Source organism: Ornithorhynchus anatinus, chromosome 5 (assembly GCF_004115215.2).
Source record: "Ornithorhynchus anatinus isolate Pmale09 chromosome 5, mOrnAna1.pri.v4, whole genome shotgun sequence".
Taxonomy (NCBI): domain Eukaryota; kingdom Metazoa; phylum Chordata; class Mammalia; order Monotremata; family Ornithorhynchidae; genus Ornithorhynchus; species Ornithorhynchus anatinus.
Window position 1 is genome coordinate 91,312,699 of NC_041732.1, and position 23,772 is coordinate 91,336,470.

Below are 23,772 nucleotides of genomic sequence, written 5' to 3' on the forward strand. Positions count from 1 at the left end.
CACTAATTCAAAAAATAGGGAGGCAGGATATACTGTCTCCAGAGCTCTGCTAGTTAGGATCTCTGCCAGGAAGTTAAGAGACCAAGTCGAGGAAAGGCAGATTTCTTAACCACTCTTTCCCTCGGGTAGCTGGCTTTGGGGGAGCGGGAACAAGGAACAATTAGTTGCCACTGTTTTTACGAGATGTTCATCCCCTTGACTCTATTTATTGCCATTGTTCTCGTCTGTCCGCCTCCCCGATTAGACCGTAAGCCCATCAAACGGCAGGGACCGTCTCTATCTGTTGCCGACTTGTTCATTCCAAGCGCTTAGTACAGTGCTCTGCACATAGTAAGCACTCAATAAATACTATTGAATGAATGAATGAATGAACAAGGGGAACGGGCAAAGAAGTCAAAATACATTTGATCGTGGAATAACGGTAGCCAAAATCCGAACTCTGCTTTGTTAAACCTCCAGTCAATGAATCGATGGCATCTACTGAGTGCTTACAACATTGTTCTAAGCACTTAGTAGAGTATAACTAGGTTACTATACACTATCCCTGTTCTTAAGTAGTTTTAAGGTACTTGAGAGTAAGGATCGTGCCTACTGACTTTATTGTACTCTCCCAGGTGGTGAATACAATGCTCTGCACACAGGAAGCACTCAATAAATACCTTCAATTGAATGACTTACTATCTAGCAGGGGAGACAGACACCTCTAGGGATAAAGACCCAAGGGGAGACCAAATGAATAAGGGACAAGCTACTGGTCAGTTACCTCATCTGTAAAGTGGGGATTAAGAGTTTGAGCCCCTTGTGGCACAGGGATTGTGTCCAACCTGATTATCTTGTATCTACCCCAGCGGTTAGTACAATGCCTAACACATAGTAAGCCCTTAGCAAGTACCCCAAAAAATAGAAAAACTGGCAAAGTTGGATATAAGGAACACTTACATGAACTGTGCCTCAGTTACCTCATCTGTAAAATAGATATTAAGAGTGTGAGCCCCATGTGGGACAGGGACTGTGACCCGATTTGCTTGTATCCACCCCAGCACTTACTCCTCACTCTAGGCTTCAAGGCTCTACATCACCTTGCCCCTTCCTACCTCACCTCCCTTCTCTCTTTCTACCGCCCACCCCGCACGCTCCTCTCCTCCGCCGCCCACCTCCTCGCCGTCCCTCGGTCTCGCCCATCCCGCCGTCGACCCCCGGGCCGCGTCCTCCCGCGGTCCCGGAACGCCCTCCCTCCTCACCTCCGCCACACTGATTCTCTTCCCCTCTTCAAAACCCTACTTAAAACTCACCTCCTCCAAGAGGCCTTCCCAGACTGAGCTCCTCTTCTCCCTCTACTCCCTCTACCACCCCCCCTTCACCTCTCCGCAGCTTAACCCTCTTTTCCCCTCATCTCCCTCTGCTCCTCCCCCTCTCCCTTCCCATCCCCTCAGCACTGTATTCGTCTGCTCGACTGTATATATTTTCATCACCCTATTTATTTTGTTAATGAAATGTACATCGCCTCGATTCTATTTAGTTGCCATTGTTTCTACGAGATGATCTTCCCCTCGACTCTATTGTTCTCGTCTGTCCGTCTCCCCCGATTAGACCGTAAACCCGTCGAACGGCAGGGACTGTCTCTATCTGTTGCCGACTTGTTCATTCCAAGCGCTTAGTCCAGTGCTCTGCACATAGTAAGCGCTCAATAAATACTATTGAATGAATGAATGAATGGTCTCATGTCTATAAGAAGAAATTGACCATCTTGGAAATGCGATGAAAGGTGCAGCAGAAAAACATAAGTGCCACCTAACCCCATATTCTTTCTCCAAAAGTGGCACCAAGGTGCTTCGAGGGACCATGGAATGGTTGCTTTCTTGGCCATCCATCCTCATGGAAGTAGGGCGACCATCTAACATGCCCGCTTCTCAGCCCTGGTCTTGTGGAATGTGAAGAACAACAATTTTGTGTTTGTTCTCTCACACCCTCCATGATTCTGTAGATTGTAACCACGCCCCTACTCAACCTGCCTCTCGAAGAGTCTGGAGAAGGACAAGGAGAAGCAGAGTTGCCCACTGGTTAGACCACAAGCCTGGATTTTAATACCAGTTCCGCCACTCGTCTGCTGTGTGAACTCGGGCTAGTCACTTAACTTTTCTGTGCCTCAGTTACATCATCCGTAAAATAGGGATTAAGACCGTGAGCCACATATGGGACGTGAACTAGGTCCAACCTGATTAGCTTGTATCTACCCCAATGCTTAGAACAGAGTCCGGTGCAAAATAAGAACTCAACCAATACCATTGAAAGAAAAGAATCTCACCATCACTCAGTCCATCAAAAGTTGGCATTTTAAAAAAGGGGCATCAACATTTGGAAGAGGGAGAGAGAGAGAGGAAGACGGGGAGACTAGACAGGACAGACTCGGCAAGGCCCTGTCAGTGCTGACCTGACTGTCGCTTCACAGCACGTTTGTCTGAGGAAGCCTATGAGCTCACTTGGGCAGCCCCAGGACGCAGACAATGGGTCTGGAGTTCTGACCTCGGGCGGTCGCCTGCCTGGATCACAAGAATTTGGAAGAGTGTGGTTAGGTCAGATCTTTGCCAATTCAGACCCAAGACATCTTTGCCAACAGACTCTGGATTCTGGGAGGGGGCCTTGAAAACCCGAGGGCAGAGTCGGGCTGTGTCATCTTCCTCCAGCCTACTCTCCCCTGGGAAGGCAGAAACCCACATGCAGGGACCAGCCCAGAGGAGGGCACTGCTTGGATCAAATCCATGCAGCCTCTCCCTCTCCCATTGTTCAGGGACCACGGATCAGGGTGGGCTGGGCCACCCTTTAAACTCTTGCGTTTTTGCACCGACACGTTGGGGCTCTGTGTTTGCCCAGTTCCAATAACCAGAAGCCAGACTAGATCCGTGCCCCGACAGCTCTCGGTTCTTCACACCCCACTGGTGGGCTGGGTTTTATGCCCAGGGCCGTTTTTTAAGAGCGACACTTCGAATCCGCAACCTCCATCTTGGCTCCCTTCATTTCTGACGAAGGGAAAGCTCTGTCCCTGACTCCCCGTCACTCTTCCCGTAGATTTCCCTAGAAGAATGGGGAGACTGGAGAAAGTCAGACCAGGAGAGACGGCGATAGAGTGATCCAACTGAGACATGATGAGAGAAGAGGCTGAAAGTACTGTGAGGGTAGAGCGGAAAGGGAACTAAGAAATACCGTTGAGGAAGGAAGGGCAGAGCTGAGAGGCGGATCGAATGTGGGAGATGTATCAGAGGTAGGAGTCGAAGATGAGTCCACGGTTTCAAGCATGTACGATATGGAGGTTGAGGTATTGTCAGTGGAGAAGGGATAGTTAGGAGGGGGAAGGGAGCGATGAGGGAAAATGAGGACTTCAGCATCAGACACGTTGAACCAAGGGCTGCCAGGGCCTGATGTCAATCCCTGAGAGTTAATTGGACACTTGGGGAGGGTCGGTACTTCTTTACATCATCACCCGGGCAGCAGTTTGGCACATTGCCCAGTGTGGGGAAAGAGTTAACCGCCCTCCTTCAGGCAGTAGGAGAATTGGACCCATTAAATTTAAGACGGGACACCCCGACGAAGGTATCCGAAGACAGGAGGAAATTCGAAACCAGAGAGCAGAAGAGAGGTCAGAGCCGGAGACGTAAATTTGAGCAAAGAGGCGAGAGTCAAAGCCAAGTGAGCTGAGAACCCCCAGAGAGAGTGAGTCTGAAATGAGAAGAGTCAAATGCACTTTGAGGGAGATGCGAGGTAAAGGAGGAGGAGAGGAAGAGGCAGCAATGACAACAGGGAGGAAGAGAACTTCAGACAGGAGGGTGGGAGGCAGGGTGCCACCTCATTAAAATCCCGCTCCCATTTCGGCTCACCCATCTGCACTTCCCCTTTCCAATTCCTACACCCCAGCTGGATGCCCGCTGCTTACCGCACCCGCTGTCACTGACAAAAACCAATCCCCGCACGGCCCCGGCAAAAAGGGAATCGAAAGGAGCGAGTGAGTCGACTCGTTTCTCCTAGGCCTTGGGCAAACGCCCATTTGCATGGATGACTTTTATATCTCTTCATTAATGTTCAAAGTCTGCTGTGATTGAGCCATATCGTTCAACCCTGTACTGAAGTTTCTTCCGACTCACAGCGGGGGTTAAAATTCTCTCTGCTAAATTTTGAAACCCCCAAGACTTCATCTTTCACAGAGGCAAGTTCTTTTAGTGTTGGTCTCTCTCATTAGACTGTAATAATGACGATAATACTAAGGGTGACATTTGTTAAGTGTTGTCCCCTCTGGGCACGAACGTTGAACTTAAGTAGTAGGGGAGGTGCAGTATGGGAAGATCACACACGGTCCACGTCCAATAGGGGCCTCACAGTCTAAAAGGGGTGGGATCGAACAGATATCTAATCCCCATTTTACAGGAAAGGAAAGACAAGTGGCAGAGCCAAGATCATAACGATGGCATTTGTTAAGGGCTTACTATTTGCCAAGCACCGTTCTAAGCGCTGAACACTGTTCTAAGCACTGAATGAGAACCCAGGTCCTCTGACTCCCAGGACTATGCTCTTTCCATTGGGCATCCCTGTTCTTTGAAGGCAGGGATCAGGGCTGCTAACTCTCCCGTATTCTCCCAAGTTCTTGGTACAGTGCTGAACATAGAGTATGCACTCGGTAATAATTAATGTCTAGGCCGCAAGCTTGTTGTGGGCAGGGAATGTGTCTGTTCATTGTTGTACCGCAGTCTCTCAAGCGCTTAGCAGTGCTCTGCACACAGTAAGCACTCAATAAATAAGACTGAATGAATGAATGATTGAATAAATACTATTGGTTGATGACCTACGGTATGAAGTTATATTACATTCCAGGTAAACTGGCTTGAATTGGAAGGATCATTAAAAGAAATTGCCGAGTGGATTTAGGTGAATATCAACCTTGCTTCTTGATATTCTTTCTGTCTCTCGCTCTCCTTCCCTCTCCTGCTCTCCCACCAAAATATTCAACCAGGAGCTCCTGCACAGGTGGCTATGCAACCGTATCAGACCCTGCTCCCGGCCCCTCACGAAGAGAATCTTTGTGACCGCAAGCGCCTTGTGAACAGGGAATATGTCTACTAATGCTGTTATATTGTGCTCTCCAAAGCCTTTAGTTTAGTACTCTGCAAAGGAAGCGCTCAAAAAATACAATCGATTGACTGAGACTGATTGACCCTCTAGCCTTAGAAAGGGGCATTTTCCAGCAGGAAATGTGCATTCCATCAAGAACAAAATATAAGAGCCCACATCATGAGGTCATGGAGAGCAACAGGTCCCAGGGTCCCGGGAACCCATAACAGTGCTAATTTCCAGATCCGCGTTCTTTTTTGTACTTTTCAACTGCTGGCAATGCACTCCTAAACTCATTCCTTGCTCTGAGAACAAGGCTCGCCTCACCGTGACCAAGGCTACAGAGCCCAAAAGAGCCGGGGCTGGAAGACTTGCCAGAAGGGAAGACAGGTGGAGGCAGGCTGGGGGAAGAAGCAGAGCAGTGGATCAACTTCCAGAGCCAGTATTCCCATTTTGACCCCAAACAGATCGAGCCCCCAGTTGGATTGTCAACTCCCAGACTGGATTCCAGGGAAAAGAATGTCTGAGCTTTCCTTGTGCCAAGCAATCTCATTCCCCTAATGGCATTCCTGCCCTATTCACCACTGGCTCCCTTCCCCCAACAACCCACCAGCACGTACAGTAATCAATCATATTTATTGAGCACTTATTATGTGCAGAGCACTGTACTAAGCACTTGGGAGAATACAATATAACAATAAGCAGACACATTCCCTACACAAGCGAGTTTAGAGTCTGCGGGAGGACAGACATCAATAGAAATAAATAAATAATGTTGTCTACAGGATAGGAAAGAGAGCGGCAGGGACAGAGTCAGTGGCCAACCCCCACTGACCAAAGCCATCTTAGCACTCAGAAGGCACAGAGGTTAGCTTGGAAAAAAAAAACACATTCATTTGGGCAGTGTTTACCTTCTAAATATGGATTTTCCTTTAATAACAGAGCTCCAGTCAGAAAGAGAGCTCCTTTTCCTGCCTTAAAACCAATGGAGAAACCAAAAACTTTCTCGTTTAGAAAGGTGACACATACAGCCAAATATTTATTTTTTTTTTAAATTGTTTCCTTACTCTCAAGGGACTTGAAATCAGTTAAGAAAAATTAGCAAACGAAAAAGTAAACCGGACCTGGCAATTATACACAGTCACGGGTTACAGCAATATGGGGATCAGTAAAATTCACAGATGATCCCACACTTTGGTTCAAGGTGTGAATGAGCAATGAAATGAACAAGACAGATGCCAGACAGGCGAGAAGATTACCTAAGCCCTTAACTCCTTCCCCTTGATCCGTTTTTTTACCATGAACAATCTGGAGTGAATAGTACTAAATCAGGGATCTAATTATATCTTCATGAGCTACTCCAGATCTTCTCATTTCTTCCCAGTGTCCATTCCTGGTCATTCAGGTGTGCTATCTCCATAGCCCAGTAGAAACGTCAAGCCAGAAAAAGAGTGAAGGACATTTTTTTAAAGGACGTTTGCTAAGTGCTCACTATGTGCCAGGTACCGTACTAAGCACTGGGGTAAATACGAGCTAATCAGGCTGGACACAGTCTCTGTCCCATATGGGGCTCACAGTCTTAATCCCCATTTTACAGACGAGGGAACTGAGGCACAGAGGAAATGAAATGACTAGCCCAAGGTCACACAGCAGACAAGTGGCAGAGCCAGGATTAGAACCCAGGTCCTCTGATTCCCACGTCCGTTCTCTTCCCTCTAAGCCATGCTGCACATGACAACAGTAATAACTGTACTTATTAAGCACTTGCCACGTGCCAAGCATCAAGACAGATATGAGATCATCATAGGAAACTCAGTGTCACACATGGGATTCATAGTCCAAGAGTGAGGGAGAACAGGTATTTTAGCCCCATTTTACAGATGAGGAAAGTGAGGCTCTGAGAAGTTAAGTGACTTGCCCAAGGTCACACAACAGGCAAGAGCAGTGCTGGGACTAGAACCCAGATCTCCCGACTCCCAGTCCCTTGCTCTTTCCCCCAGTCCTCACTGACACTGTGGTCAGCAGTGGCAGGGGCACTCACTAACTGAGCCCCTGCTGCAAGAAGAGCACTAGGGTAGGTACTTTGGGAGCATAAAATAAGAACAGAAGACAGGGTTCTGTGCTCAAAGGGCTACTAGCCACATTGCCCGTCTTTCAATGAGAAGAATGTGGTCTCTCTGTTCCCCATCTCGGTCCACTCTTTCTGGCCTCGGCTGGAGGCAGCAGGGGAGGAGGCCAGGACCCTCTGAACACCTCGGTCCCCCGGTAAGACTAAGCCTGAGCTTCCATTTGCTAGGGACGGACCTGTATAGAGTCTGGGCTCGTGGGGCGTGCCCGGCGGGGAGACCCCCAGTCCATTCCCGCTCTTCCTGCCTGGTTCGCCGTTAACCATCAACCCCGTAATCCGACCACCTGGGTCAGGGCTCAGAGAACTGGGCAAGGGCCATGTTTTATGATTAATCTAGACCCACTGCCCCACTTGATTCTGCCTTCCCTTATGAAGGGCAGCCATTCCACCGCCAGCCTCGGCCTGCCCTGTCCCGGGACCAGCCTTCACCCGGAAGTCGAGGGGGCAGTCGGTAGGCCCGGGACCCTATCATGTGGATCACCTTTGCTGCCTCTCTTGTGCTCCATGGAGGCGGTGTAGCATTCAGATGGCCCAGGCTTGAGCTTTTGAAGAAAAGATGCACTCTCTTCTTCCTCCTGCCTGTGCCCTGGGACGTGGGGGACTAGCACCCCGTGAATAAACCTGGCTTCAACCGCTGAGGTGTAGAGCTCAGTACTGAGTCGGCAGCCCATGCCATTCACAGAGCATCCAACTCCCAGTGCAGCATCCTTTGCACCTCTCCTCGAGGACAACAGTGAAACACAGGGGTGGACCAGGGGGTCAGCTGGAGAAGGCAGAGACATGGCCTGGATCTGAAGAAACTCTATTAGGAGGCAGGGAAGGTGGCAGAGAGGCCAGGCCCGACAACAAAGGAGCACCGTGCCCCCTTACTGGGAAAGACCTGCCAAGAAGGGGAGTCCCAGCTCAGAGGAGGACAGGGTGGGTGGCAGTCATAGGACAGACAGGGAGCAGAGTAGACGTGGAGGGAGGGAGAATCCTTCCCTGATGAGAAAAAGTTTTCAGTTTAGAAATTTCAGAATGATGAAGCTTCTTGCTTATCTTCGATTCTTTCTCTTTTTTGTTCTCTCTCTACCTCTATGCCCTCGCTCCACTACAGATTGTAAAACTCAAGGACTGGGGCTGAATAAAGAATCCATCCATTGTTCTAAGGCTTAGTACAGTGGTTTGCCACATTGTAAGTACTCAGCCAATGTTATAATTGATTGACTGATATATTGATTCTGATGGCAGGAAGCCTGGGGGTCTGCCATATTCGATATCAGTGATAGGAATTGTCATTTCACTTCTTACTAAAACTCCTTTTGGTCTTGCAGAGTGACTTCTTTGGGGGCCCAATCAATTTCATGCACCAGAAACATCCAGACAAGGAGGCTTCTGGGCTATTCATAAATACCTCCGAGTGGTGGAAGGGGAGGGGAGGAGGAAAAGCAAAGAGGAGAGTTTAGCAGAACCTGTGCAGAGGGACCAGATTCTGTCAGCCATAGTTCAAGTCACTGCCTCCTCTTTTGACATTAGCGGGAATGAAGAACAGCTGGCCGTCTCCCTCCGCGGGCTTGTCTTCCCGCGCTTGAAAAGAGTCAGGTCACCCCTCGGCCTTCTCTTCTCCTCATTAAATAACCTCTATTCCCTCAGCCACTAAGTCTGATTGATTGCTCCATGTAGGGGATAAAATTCTTGGATCAGATTCAATAGGACTCTTACACATGATTTACACTCAACTGGCATTAGCGAACTGATCTCCAGAAAGATCTCCTCATAGCCAACTGGATGTCGGGGGTGAGGGGTGCCGGAGTTGAGGGGTGGTTGGGAGGAGGGGGAACTGGGACTCACCTATCCCCGTTAATCTAGCTGTAGGCCCTTCCCCGGTTACCTGTGAGGAGAGGGTCAGTCGAAGTCTTTATCAGAATTACAACCCTTCGGATGGAGGACTGACTCACCCTGGAAACGTTCCCATTTCCCTCTGCTCAGAGTCATTTGGGGATTGTTTTTACAAGAGAGCTTATCTTGGGGAAGTCTATCCAGCTCCAGTAATGCCTCAATCAACCCCCACCAGGCAGACAGACTGGTTAAAATGATAAACCGGTGAACTTAGTAGATGCAGTTGCTACATGCCCAAGTATAATATTAACATCATAATACTTTGCACTTATTTGGCCTTTCCATCACCGGATTGCAAAGGGCTTGACAAACATATGTTAATTCTCATAATACCCCTCTAAAGCAGGTAAACATTACCCCATATCACCCCGGCAGGCACTCAGCTCTCACCAGGGACAACTGTGCTTTCCCATGACGAAAGAGAAGTGAGAAGAGAGAATACAGATCCACTTTGCCAACAGACAATTCTCAATAGATGATCGATCGATCGATCGACCAATGGCATATATTGAGCACTTACTGTGTGCACGGTAGAGCTTGGGAGAACATGGTACACAAGAGTGGGTAAACGCAATCCTTGCCCACAAGGAGCTTACAGTCGAGAGGGGAAGACAGCCATTAAAATACAGCGCAGACAGGTATATACATAAGTGTTGTGGGGCTGGGGCAGGGGTGAAAATTCATTCAGTCATTCATATTTATTGAGCGCTTACTGCGTGCAGACCCTGTACTAAGGACTTGGGAGAGTCCAATATAATAGACTCATTCGCTGCCCATGACGAGCTTAAGTGCTTAAAGAGGAATGGACCCAAGAAGAGAGGGCTAAGACAGGAAAATGAAGCTTAATCAGAGGAGGTCCTCTTGAAGACGGGGAGAGAAGTGGGGAGCGATGAAGGGTGGATGTGGGCAAGGAGTCTGCAGAGATAGAGATGAGTTAGAAGAATTGTGAGAAGACTGGTGTTAGAGGTCCAAAGCGTATGGGTAGGAAATCAACCAGGTAAGGTAAGAGGGACAGAGACGATCGAATGCTTTAAAGCCAATGGTAAGAGGTTTCTCTTTGACGCAGAGATGGATGGGCAACGGCTGGAGAATTTTGAGGAGAGAGGAGACATGGACTGAATGTTTTTTTGAAAAATGATCCAGGCAGCAGAACGAAGTATGGACTAGAGAGAGGAGAGACAGGAGGCAAAGGAGGTCGGAGAGGGGGCAGTAGTTAATCGATCAATCCATGATAGTTATTGGGAGCTTACTATTTGCAGAGCACTGTAATGAGCTCTTGGGAGGGTACAGTACAACAGAATTAGTGGATACGTTCCCTGCCCATAACAGGTTTACAGTCCAAATGGGAAGACGGAGATGAATGTAAATAAATGAATTACAGATAAGTAATAATAATAACAATTGTGGTATTTGTTAAGCGCTTACCGTGTGGTAGGCACTGTACTAAGGGCTGGGGTGGATACAAGCAAATGGGATTGGACACAGTCACTTTTCCAAGGGAGTGGGTGGAGATGGATAATAGAAGGGGATCTGGAACTGAGTTGAGAGGGGCTCCCACAGTTAGGGTGTGAGCGGTACTAAGGCGATGGGTGAAAAGATTCTCAGCACTGCAGAGGCTCACAAAGAGAATGAAGCAAGGCCAAGTGTCAGAGTCCAGTTGCCTCAGTCATCTCTTTCCCCAGTCTCTATCTCCCCTCCTGCCAGCCCTCGATTTTCCTTTCAGAGTTTCTTTAATAATAATAATAATAATTCTGGTATCTACTAAGTGCTTACTATGTGCCAGGCACTGTACTAAACACTAGGGTGGATACAAGCAAATTGGGTAGGACACAGTCCTTGTCCCACGGTGGAGCTCACAGTCTCAATCTTCATTTTACAAATGAGGAAACTGAGGCCCAGAGAAGTGAAGTAATAATAATAATGTTGGTATTCGTTAAGCGCTTACTATGTGCCGAGCACTGTTCTAAGTGCTGGGGTAGATACAAGGTAATCAGGTTGTCCCACGTGAGGCTCACAGTCTTAATCCCCATTTTCCAGATGAGGTAACTGAGACTCAGAGAAGTTTAGTGACTTGCCCAAAGTCACACAGCTGACAAGCGGCAGAGCCGGGATTAGAACCCAGGTCCTCTGACTCCTCAGCCCGTGCCCTTTCCACTGAGCCACGCTGCAAAGTGACTTGCCCACGGTCACACAGTAGACGAGTGGTGGACCCAGGATTAGAACCCACGTCAGCCTGACTCCCAAGCCTGTGTTCTCCCCGCTCTGCTTAGGCAGCTTGCCACCGGTACCCCCGGTAGTCTCATCTCCGGTGCCCAGCCTCTCGTGAGAGGGAGTGGAAGACCTGAGGGCATCCACCGGCCCCCAACACAAGCACCCCTGGAAAAAGCCCCCTGCTGAAGCCCTGATTCTTTCCCAGGGGTGGAGCTGATGCTTCTTGCGGGAGCAGAGCCGATGCGACAGGGATACGAGAATCAGCCCGTCCCAGCATCACCTCTCACAGCGGCCACAAGTTCTAGAAGAAGCTGCTCTCTCCAGAGCACTAGAGCACAGGAAAACCTAAGATGCTTGTTGTCGTGGACGTCACCCTTTTTTTTAGTTTGCAACTCTGCACCACGCCCCACTGTGGTGGTTCCAGATTATCCCCTCAGTTCCACAAATGACGGGACAGTGGCCCGTAAAGTAGTGATTTACTCAAGCACAGAGAATCCCCACCCGTGCCACGATCAGAACACCTGACTCAGCTCTGAGTTCTGAGCCCTTGGAAGAAAAAAAATGTGAGCTTTAGTGTCCCAGGGGGAATTAAAATGGTCGCCAGAGCCTGACTCTGTGGTAAACCTCAAATTGCGGCTGGCAGGTTGCTCTTCAACCCCTTCCACCGATGACCTGGTTTCTGAGAGGATTATGGCCAATGAGCTAGCGACGCAACTCAGCGCTGTTTAAGAATAGGAGCGCTCACTATAGCCTAAAGGAAATAATTGAAGGTGGAAACGAGAGATGGGAACAGACTAGTAATTTCGCTTTCTGCTCCTTCCCCGTTCTGTGAAGGAATGCTCTCTCAGCCGCCCCCACCTACCACCAATGCAATGACTTGAGGAAGGGGAGTCTCTCAGTTGTCCTCAGGAAAGGAACTACTGGATATTTGGGCTAAGAAATAAAGTGAAAGCTCTCACTCTGAATTAAAGTTTAGGGAGTTGGAGGAAGAGAAACGCCATTCCATTGTAAAAACAACAACGTGCAGTCCAGGTCATCACTCGGGCATCTCCCTGTTAAATGTCAATTCCATGGTTTCGGGTTTTAAACCCACACCCTCCCTCCCCAACTCTCCACTCCCAACCAGAATGAGGTGCTCACCTGTGAAAGCGTTTGTGACCTGAAAACCAGCTTCCTGCATGCTGTTCTCCCAACCAAGCTTGTGATGCCACTCTGAACCTGTCCTTACAGAAGGAAGCCGCCCGGCTGGGGGCTGTCAAGTGACTTCCATGTTGGCGTCTCAGAGTCCATTTCTCTTTCCCCTTCCGGTCCTCGCTCGTGTGTCGTTCCCACCGGTCCTTCCCCGAGTGCCCAGGGCCCAAGGTCCAGAAGCATTCGCCCAGGGCGGTCCCGTCAGCCGTCCTGCCGGGGAGCCTGTGCCATGGAGAACTTGGAGCCAAGGCCACTGCCCCACCGGGACGCTCTTCTCCGTCTAGAACTTAGTCCTACTCTGCGGTTCAGCGGCCTCCATCCTTCCCCCGGCTCTCGGGTGCTCGCAGAGCTCAGCTGTGAATGGTCGCGTCTTGCCCGTGCTCCTTTTCTCCCTCAGGCCAGCTCACTGAGAAACGAAAAAGAATGGGTTTATGTTTCCTGGGGGCCAGCGTTAAACCAGGAAACCCAAGCACAGCCACCCCTTGGGACTGGAGGTCCCCACCAAAGAAAGGCTCTCCAACAATAAACGATCAGTGGTATTTATTAAGCACCTACTGAGAGGGAAGTACATGGACATATAGGACAGAAGCAAGACCCATGGTCTTCATCCTCAAGGTTCACTCACAGTCCAGTGTTAGAGACAGTCGAAATGTATTTATAAACTGTAGAGCTGGAGGAAGTACAAGACTATTAGAGGAAGTAGGGCTAATATCGCAGGACGGAATCACTGAATAAGTGATTGTTTGGACCAATAAATATAGAGATAAATTAAAATATACCTATTTACAGAAGTGCTGGGGACAGGGATATGGAACTTAAAGGGGACTGTCAGATGGATGGATTGATCTGGGAGTGTTGTAAATCAACTGGGAAGGCTTCCTGGAGGAGGATGTCTTTTTAAGAGGGTTTGGAAGAAGAGGAGCACAGAGGGAATCGGCATTGGGCTCAGAGAGTTGCCTGCATCCCTGGAAACAAAACAGCTGAGATGCCTTTGACCTCTATTCTGTGCTGGTTGGGATCGAGGTCCAGAAGTCATATGGCAGCTCCAGAGGGCTGTCAAATGTCTCTGGAATACTCAGAGGTTTTCACCAATCCAGCTGGGTCAAACGCTATTTCTCCAGCTGCTCTCCAGAGTTCCTTCTGGAGGGAAGGAGCCTAGCCTGGAAGCGAATTTGGTTTCGAGGGATCGTAGAATGGATAAAAATTTGCGTGGCAATTGGATGGGTAGAAAAAAAAGTGTGTCTGATCAGCTTCTCAGCAATGCAGTGAAAAACAAAGTAAGAAAAGGGAGGGTTTAATTTAGAAATGGATTCGTTAATCACTTCCTCTACATTAAATAAAACATTTTGCTAAGACCCTTCCTGAACTAGTCCTCACAGCAATCAGTGAAGGCCAGGATTACCTCTCCCTTGCTTAGGGGAAGTGAACACAAAGACAGCTGAAGTAACCTACACAAAGTCTGGAAAACAAGGAACTCTGCTTCCTCTAGGAAAGAGGGTGGAAGAGGATGGGGAATGAGGAGTGGGCCCTGTCCCTGCCTGACCCCTGAAACTAACATAGGCACCAGTGACCTGACTGCAGAAAGACTCCTGCCTAAGGGCCTCTTTTTAAAATGATCAGAGACAGATTCTCATTAGCATCGCAATAGTGAGTGACCTGGAATTCTAATCCCATCTTTTTAGATCCTGGTCTCTCCTCCAAACTTAGCGGAGTAAGGAGAACTTGAAAAAACAGGGTTGGTAAATATGTTTTATTTCAAGAGAAGCAACATGGCCTAGTGGAAAGAGTTTGGGGCCTGGGAGTCTGAGGACCTGGGTTCTAATCCCAGCTCTGCCAATTGCTCGCCATTCTTCTAGACTGTGAGCCCATCGTTGGGTAGGAACTGTCTCTGTTGCCGAACTGTACTTTCCAAGCGCTTAGTACAGTGCTCTGCACAACAGTAAGTGCTCAATAAATTCATTTGAATGAATGTGACTGTGGTCAAGTCACTTAACTTCTCTGTGCCTCAGTTGGAGATTCGATTCTCTGTGAGTCCCATGTGGGACAGGGACGGTCTCCAACCTGATAAACCTGTATCTATCCCAGTGCTTGACACATAAGTGCTTAACAAATACATAAAAAGATTCCCCCCAAAAGAACTCTGGGAGTGTATAATAATAATCATGGTATTTGTTAAGCGCTTACTATGTGCCAAGCACTGTTCTAAGCGTGGAATACATTCAGTCAACTCCCCAAACAGTTCCTGTCCACCCATAGCAGAGAGATTCCTCACAGCAGGAGAGCTGCCGATGCCCAAAGAGTCTTCCACGGAGGATGGGAGATTGGAGAAGAGACTCTCACGTCTAACCCCTCAGCTCCCCTGTTTCCAGGAGTTTTAGGCCATGAGGGTCACATGGTCATGAGCAGGGTGGTTTGAGCTTAACCACACATTCGAAGCACCAAAATGCACCATGTTTCCATGTCATTCACCCAAATAAATACATAGACAGCGTCATACCTCAGAGAGATCTAAAACCAAATCTCAAAGAGGAGTCTGAACTCTTTTAAAGCACCTGTCCCAAGCAAAAGCTAAATCTTTTTTGGTAGTGGTAAGTGGTTGCAATGCCCAAGTTTTTCTTGACCAATTCTATATTCACTTTCACCCCTTTCCCCCAGAAATTAGGGCACGACATCTTCCCCCATTTTCAGGTGGCTGCTTCAAAGTCAATTTCTATTCTATCTTTAAAAAAATGCACTACATTGCTTCAGTTTCTCAACTCACATATATCTCATAATTCACATGTCTGTGGGAAAACCGGGGGTGGGGAGTGGGTGGCAGAAGGTAAAAAAAAAAACACATAATAAAAAAGCCACTTAATTTTTTCCTTTTGTGTTACCATCGCCTCTCCACTTCTCCAAACGTTTTTCTTCCATAAAAGGTTGCAACCAGATGATTTTCCTAAGCCTCTCAGAAAAGTCTAACTGTCCCAGAAGTTCTCAGAATGAAAGCCACAAGCTCTGGACAGATGCATGAGACAAAAAGGCAGTTCTCAGGTGTAGCTGCATGTGTTCGCTGCATGTGATTCACCGTGAGAGCTGAATTCAACGTACATATGCTCGCACAAGGCTAATCCACTCTGAACTTGGCTTTCCTTGTTTTTTCTCTTGTCTACACTCTCCACTACCACTGAACCTGGTCCCCATCCCTATAAGTGTAAGCAGAGAATGTGGGAAGCAGGAGGCCAAAAGGTCAAATTTATTTGGTAGGTTTTAGTCACCTCATGCTTTCATCCTGCCTATTCCGATCATCTTTGTCACACAGGACTACTACGTTAACTCTCTCCGACACGGGTGAGGTCTGGGAAAACAACTGCTAAAGTGTTGATTCCTTCAAAACCAGTCTAAACTAGAATACCCTGAATGGGGTGCGCTGGTCTTTGTTAATCTCTCAGGACTAAATTCCCCTGTAAATCTGAGGTCAAAGCTCCCCAGATAGGATATCTTTTAACCTTATTACGAACAGACAGCTAAGACTGCACCTTCCTCCAAGACTCCGAAGGCGTTCTCAAATATTAATATTCCCTTAATGCAGCAGTCTTGCCAAGCCCCTCAGAGATGGTCTACGGCGGGACAAGGGAGAGGAGGAGAAAGAGGGGAGAGAAGTCAGGAAATGGGGGCAGGGGAACAAAAAAAAGCAGGGAGGGGTGAGAGCTAGAGAAAGGGAGATGGAGAGAGGAAGAGAGTGAAGGAGAAAGAGAGAGCCGGGTACAGAAACCTAGACACGGAGAGAGAATGAAAGTGTGTGTATATGAGTGTGTGTGTGTTTGTGTGTGTGTGTGTGTGTGTGTGTGAGAGAGAGAGAGAGAGAGAGCGAGAGAGAGTTGACTTACCCAAGATCAGAGAAGCTCTGCTGATCCCCAAGCTCACGCCTTCCCATTCCTAACCCAGGAGCCCACTCCATCACCTATGCACCCACAGAGAGAGACTCTTACTCCATTTGGACGGGCAGGTCTCACCAGGGAATAAATTAATTCAATATTGAATTTGTGAGTGTCACCAAGCCCCTCCCATAACAGTGCGACCCGTCCGTTACTAAGGAAATGAACAGCAAATGGAAAAACACCCCCATAGGAAGGGGCATTTTAAACTGTGAACACCACAAACCTAACTAAATATGATGTGGAATCGGTGAGCACGGAGACTTCCCCATGCAGACTTGGGCAAACTCCACAACAACAGTAACCCTCAGAAATGAAAACCTTAGCACATTCTACGGGCTACAATTTCCACAAATGTTTCACTTTACAAGACAGACCTCTCAGCTGCGGTGCAAGATTAAGATCGCAGACTGAACTCAGAGACCAAAGAGAAGCGAAACACCATTTTTCAGAACCGGCTTCTTCAAAGAAAAGTTTTAAATAATTGAAGGATCCTCCTTCCCAAAGTGTAAACACCGTAAGGATTTCGTTTTTGTTCCTTCCTCTGTCTGCAGCCTGTTTCTTTGGCTAAGGGCCAGTTACCTAGGAGATGCTCGAGTGGTAAAATTGGATTGAGTAAAATGTAAGAAAGGTCATCAGAGGTGGGGGCCACCTTCCGGGTTAATCGCTTTGGAGTGACACCTCCACCCATCTCTCTCCCACCCCAATTAAGAAAGAAGAAGAGGAAAATACATTTTAACCATCTTGGAACATTTGCAATGGAAAATACATGAAAGCCAACACTTTGAAAGGGGCAGTGCTGCACGACCATTTTCAGGTCCCTGGGAGCACTGGTTTGAAGGTACCGAACTGTTTTCCGTGAGGAAGGCCAGAGGCCGCGGGCTGAGAAGCAATAACTATACACCTGACTGTAACACTAGGAAATGGGGAAAACCTGCGCATCCCACAGTTTACCCCTCTAAGCTTCACCCCATCCATAACCACATGGGGTGAGGCAGACTGACTGAGCATCTGAGCCCGCTACGCCCAGAGCCCTCCACGTCTGCAGCTTTGCGTTCGGCTTTCTGGAGTGCAGGCTGGCTCGAGGCTTGGGCAAAGTAACTTTAAAAGCTCAGCATGTGTACTTGGGTCTGATGGGATATTTTTCCTTTTGGTGTTTTTCCATTTATAAATTTCTGTGTTCCACACGATTACCCCACCCTAAGGTGTGGGTACAGAATGGAAAATCTGTGATTAAAATATGCAGCGACAAGATGGGGTGGTGAAACCACATCTCTTTGAACACACCAAAGTACTACCCCAAGGGATTCTGGGTCAGATCTTAGGTCAGAGCCGTGATGTATCGTCATCCAAGGAGAAGAGAACGAGGTCTTCCTTCACCATTCTGGATGAACCATGGGGGGTGGGGAGGGGCGGGCAAGATGGCAAGAGGGGAGGAGACAGTGGGGGAGAGACATCGGCCGGGGGGGGGGGAGATGGCAAGGGGCAAATGATGGAGGCGGAGGAGGAAGAGTGGGTGGGGGATTTGGTGGAGGGGAAGATGACAGGGGAGGAGATGGAGGAGGAGGAGGTGACAGAGAGAGAGGCAGAGGGGGAGATGGTGGAAAGGGAGACAGTGGAGGGGAGAGACATCAGTGTGGTGAGACAGCGGTGAGGAGTGGCAGGAGGGAGATGACAGGAGGGAGATGGCGGGAGGGAGATGGCGGAGGGGGAGACAGCAGAGGGGAGGTAGTGGAACGGAGCAGAGGCAGAAGAGGGGGAGATGGACGATGGGGAGAGAAAGAGTGCTGGGGCTGACAGTGGAGGGGGAGACAGTGGGAGGGGAGAAAAAGGAAAGGGAGGACAACAGAGGGGTAATGGCAGAAGAGAAGACCACAAGGTGGAGGATGGGGGCACAGCTGTCCACGTTTCCTTATTAAAATTAAAATAAATTCTTGGGGATTCTCAAACTTGCAGTTCCTCGGAGAAAATCCCTGAGAATTTATATGAACTGTTTTCAGTCGACACAGAAGCCCAGGGGACCAACCGCTCTGCATCAAACCCTGAGTATGCTACTTCCAGGAGAAACCAAGTTCAGACTCCCACTTCCCAGGGCAAGACAGATCAGGGATCCAAGGGGCCCAGCGCCTGGCTACCCTGTGGCATAGGAAAACAGCTCCAATCCAACATCTAGGGAAATTCAGGCCGCTTGTTGCAGGCACCCGGGACCCTCAGGTGAATTCTGGGTGAGGGGTGGGCAGGTGAGGGTAACTGTCTTTAACAGTAATGTCCTCTCCCAAGTGGTTAGTACCGTGTGCCTCGGAGAATAAGCGCTGGACATGTGCCACTGATCAATTGGCTGATTGGTAAGATCAGAGCCCTTTTCAGTCCTTCTGGGTGCTATCGGTTGAGCAGCTACTGCAATTACCTCCTCACTGGCTTCCTCTCCACGGACAGGAACAACTAAGGTGCTCAGGTCCAAAATCTACCCCGACTCAGAACCCCAGTCAAATGGTACAGGGGACTTCTCCCTTCTGCACAATTGTAGAAAGCTGCTGCTTTGCTTTTCACTCCCTCAGAACCAGTGCTTGAGAGTTAGGTTTTGTTCCCTGAAAGTATACCCTAAGTCTTTTTTTGTTGTTCTGATTTAACAATCCTCCACTTCTCTTTCTGGGGTGAACGGTGACCCCACCATCTGACCCTGAAGAGTGGCCGGGCACTTTATTCCACGGCCCTTCAATCACTTCTTGCTTCGGATGAAAAAAAAAATCTCCAGAGATACAAATCAAAGCATGAATTTGTCCCCTGATATCTAAAAATGCCTCCTCTCCCACAGGAAACAAGCTAATGAGAATGTGTGGGGGAGGTATTTGGTATGGAGTGTGGTTGGGTAGTTGGAGAGGTAAGAAGCAATGTCAAAATAAGCGTTGGAAGAACAAATGAACTATTGTAAGTGTATCACAGTGGTGAAAACATCACATTTGTGTTTTTACCTTAACTCCAACCTTAGGTCACAGAGAAACTGCAGTGTTTCCCCGGGCCTTTTGCCCCTCCCAGATTTATTTCAGAAATAATGCATCGGCTCCGTCTAGTTCCGTTGCTTTCTTCTGTCTGCTCCTTGTGAGCACAGAAGGTGTCTACCGATTCGTTGTATTGAACCCTACCAAGCACTCAGTATAGTGCTCTGTACACAGTAAGCACTCAATAAATTTCACTGACTGACTGATTGTGCAATAGCTATGGGTAAACCATTCCCATAGGGAGGGTCTCTCCACCAAAAATCGTTTTGCACAACATTCTTGAGAAAGGGAAAATTATTGGGCTCAGGTTGCAGGCACTCTAAAAGTTAATAAAACAGATTAACAATAAAAACAACTGACACTCCCCATGGAAACAAACCACTGGGTACTAGTCATCAAGTTCCATTGTTCCAGAAGCCCAGAGCTAACTGTATGTTTGCCCGTGTTGGCAACAGATGCGCCAAACAACTGTCCCCCTCTAAGCCTCCACTCTTTCCCTCTTTCGGCCTTTGAAGCTGCCATTTTCTCAAAATTTCTCCTTGGAGGAAAAACCATCCTTAGGCTATCCCCTCCAAATTCAGTAGCTGGGGAAAGACCTCTTCTCTTTCTGGCCACACTCCCCATAGTGGTCTGCACGTAGTAAGCATTTAATAAATTATACTACTGTTAATAAGGGGGCGTTGACCAGGAAGAAACCCAGAGCCTAGCATTTTTTTATTTAACTAAAACAGTGTGTTTCTCTCACATCCCCAGCACTGAAGGAATAGGAGGCAGTCTTACTTTTTTTAAAATTTTTTTTGGCATTTATTTTGTGCCAGGCTCTGTACTAAGTCCTGGGGTAGATACAAGCTAATTAGGTTGGACATGGTTCATCTCCGACAAGGGACTCACAGTATCAATCCCCATTTTATAGATGAGGTAACTGAGGCATAGAGAAATTAGGTGACTTGCCCAAGGTCACAGAGCAAGCAAGAGGCAGAGCCGAGATTAGAACCCAGATCCTTCTGACTCCCAGGCCTGTGATCTATCCACTAGGCCATGCTGCTTCCTACAGAGACAAGTCCCTGGGGGCTGACAAGGCCGAGGGGAGAGCAGGTGAGGGAGAGTGAGGAGTGAGACAGGTCTGCTCTGAACCCGGCCTGTCTTCCCCACCATTTCCCAGTCCCCCAGTTCTTGCAACAGAAAGACTTCTTGCAGGGAGGGTTATAGGATGACTGAAAATCTCGACACCTTTTTGGGTGGGAAGAGGAAGGGAATGAGGAAGGAGAAGCAGCATGGCCTAGTGGACAGAGCACGGCCTGAAAGTCAGAAGGATGTGGGTTCTAATCCTGGCTCCGCCACCTGTCTTCTCTGTGACCTTGGGCAAGTCACTTGCGTTCTCTGGGCCTCGGTTCCCTCATCTGGAAAATGGGGATTAAAACTGTGAGCCCCATGTGGGATATGGACTGTGTCCAACCTGATTACTTTGTACCAACCCCAGAGTTTAGTACAGTGTCCTGCACATGGTAAATGTTCAACAGATACCATAAAAAAAGAGGAAAAGAGGCATCAACCATCCCATATTTTGAATCAGCCCTAAAGCACTGGTCACAATGGATGCCATGGTGCCTTTTTGCTAATCAGCTGAACTGCCTTTAAGGTCTAACTACCTGGGAGTTCCAGAAATTGGTGGGTTTAAAAATGTTGCTCTTTGGAGGAACGTTTGCCCAAGTGGTGACTTCTCTGGGGCGTGGCAAGAGAATCCCCTCCCTTCTGATGTGTGAGCAACTCAGCCGGTGGATGGGATCACAGCAGAAGAGACTGAATTAAGTGCTCGGATAGGTACTCAATACAAGATAATCAGTTTGGACACAGCTCTGGCCCACTCAGGGATCACAGTTTAAGCTAAGGAGAACCATAATTTATCCTCTTTTTTTCACAAAGGAAGAAACTGAGGCACAGTAAGGTTAAGTGCCTTGTCGAAGATCACGCAGCAAGCAAATGGCAGAGCCAGGACTAGAAGCCAGATCTTTTGATACCTAGTCCTGCACATTTCCAGGAGCCGCCCCACGGTATTCACTAAATGCAGAGCAACGTAGTGGACTTCGCGGAGAGGACGATCAACGAAAAGGCTCTTGGCTCCTGCCTTCGAGACGCTTACGGCCTAATTACACGGTTCAAGGGGCTGGCAAACCCAGCTCTCTGTAGTACAGTTACATACAGTAAGGAAAACTGTATTTGGGAGAAGCAGGCCTTCTGAGCCATCTAACGAGCGGTCCCTGGAGTGTGGAAACTCTGGTAGGGTTTCACTTCTTCCTGGAAGGCTGCATCAGTCAGCTCTGAGAAAGTGCATCTGTCACGAACAGCAGCTGTTCAAGAGTGCGAAGAATTTAGGGGAAAGGCCCCCTATTACTGAGCTGATGGAATGACACGAATCCAATGCGGAGTGAACTCGGTCTCCCCAGAAACGCCTACTTTGGGCACGTGCTGACGCCAAGACAGGCAGAGCCGCCAGTGTCCAGACTGCCAAAGGCACCGGCCGTCGGGAGTGCGGGGAACTGTGGCTGGCGACCCGGACGATCCAGAAGTGGCCGTCTCCAAAAACAAGAGTAAACCCAGCAAACCTTCTGCAGCCCAGGGGATGGTTTGTTTGCTTAACCTTGGCGGTGTTGGATCAGCTTCTGCAGAAATCAATTTCATTTGGATTGGTGGAGGGGAATTGGCTGAGGAAATGATTAGGGAAGCATTGGCCTGGGTGGATCTTTCTGCCCAGAGAGTAAATCATTACCTCTCTGCAGAAGGATTCCTAGGTCACCAGGAGTTCTGGGTTCCTCCGTGGCCCTCGTCTTAACAGTCCTGGTCCTCTCTCTCTACCCCAGATGTGGATTTCACACCTGATGGTGCAGGAAGGGATCAATCAATCCATCGTATTTCTTGAGCGCTTACTGTGTGCAGTAAGCGCTTGGCAAGTACAGTATAACAGAGTTGGTAGACATGTTCCCTGCCCACACTGAGCTTGGATCTGGTTTGGAATTCCTAATTTAGTGGGGCTTTGAAACTCAGACAAAGAGTCGCTGGCCTAATGGCACTGACTGGCGGGTCATAGGATTTGGGTTTTAATCCCGGCTCCTCCACTTGCCTCCTGCGTGATTTGGGGCACGTCACTTCACTTCTCTGTGTCTCAGGTACCTCAGCTGTAAAATGGGGATGAAATACCTGTTCCCCCTCCCCTTCAGGCTGTGAACTCCATGTGGGGCAGGGACTTCGATTAACCTGATTATCTGGTATCTACCCCTGAGTTTGGCCGGTAGTAAGTACTTAACAAATATCATAATTAAGGCTGTCTTTCCACTCTTTTCAGAATTCACTTTAGTCCTTTTTCCTTCTGCAGCCCCTCCTTTCGGCCTGTTCCATGCTACTCTCTGTCCCCTGGCATGGAAGGCTTACATGGGAGCAAGTGCCTGCAGGGGGGTTAGGAAGGAGACAGGGAGTGAGTCACCTCACTGCCCTCACCCTGACCGGTAAATTACCCGGAAAGCTGCTTTGTTTCCACTGAAGCTGCCCACAGCGTCTGGCAGCGGGGCTGGGCCCAGGGGAAGCAGGAAGGAAGCTAGACTATAAACTCGTTATGGGCAAGGACCGTGTCTGCTAATTGAGGTGCACTATATACTCCCAAGCGCTTAGTACAGCGCTCTGCATATAGTAAACGCTCAATAAACACCACAGATTCGTTGATTGTTTGAAGGAAGGAAAGAAGATCAGTTGGCTACATCTACACCAGGCCCTCTTTTAGGGGAGGGGCAGGGAATTCCCTGCCAGATCCATGGCTTAGATGAGTGGCCAAGGGGTGACTGTTCTAATGACCCAGGTCCTAGCTGCTTCGTTACCCTATTATGGGTGGAGCCACGAGCAGATCTATCAATCAATAGATCAATCAATCATATTTACTGAGCGCTTACTAATGAGCAGAACTCTGTACTAAGCACTTGGGAGAGTACACTAGAATTAGCAGACAAGTTCCCTGGCCATATTGAGCTTACTGGTGGGCAGGGCTGTCGCAGGTGCCCACCCCAGTTCAGAAACTGGGGCTAAGCATCCGGGTCATCTGCTGGGTAGGGGAAGGGGCAAGCCTCAAATCGATCTTTGGGATAAAGAAGTTAGTCTGGGAAGTACGAGGAAGGCCCTCATGGACCCGCTACCTCGCTCCCAGAACCCCTCATCCGGAGAGTACAACCATCACTTGCTTCATTTCCGACTTTATTCACAAGGTTTCATCCAGACCTGGGCCCAGGGCCTGGAACCAGGACTCAAAACATCCCCCACCAGGGCCCCAAGACTATCTTGCCCTCCCACAGGCCACCTTCTTGACCAA

General features: G+C 48.7%; 1 protein-coding gene across 7 annotated transcripts in view; it reads right to left on the reverse strand.

Moving 5' to 3' along the window:
- LDLRAD4 (low density lipoprotein receptor class A domain containing 4) overlaps positions 1–23,772 on the reverse strand; it is a 365,789-nt gene that overhangs the window by 206,632 nt on the left and 135,385 nt on the right. For 5 of the 7 annotated variants that reach the window (XM_029065135.2, XM_029065136.2, XM_029065134.2 and 2 more), the window contains one exon: positions 12,455–12,911. The exons of 1 other annotated variant lie outside the window; for it this stretch is intronic. In XM_029065135.2, the coding sequence (XP_028920968.1) occupies positions 12,455–12,494 (40 nt within the window). In that variant the 5' untranslated portion in view covers positions 12,495–12,911. Of the gene's footprint in view, positions 1–12,454; positions 12,912–16,374; positions 16,465–23,772 lie in introns of those variants that run through there. One more of the 7 variants, XM_029065138.2, reaches the window with a different exon arrangement.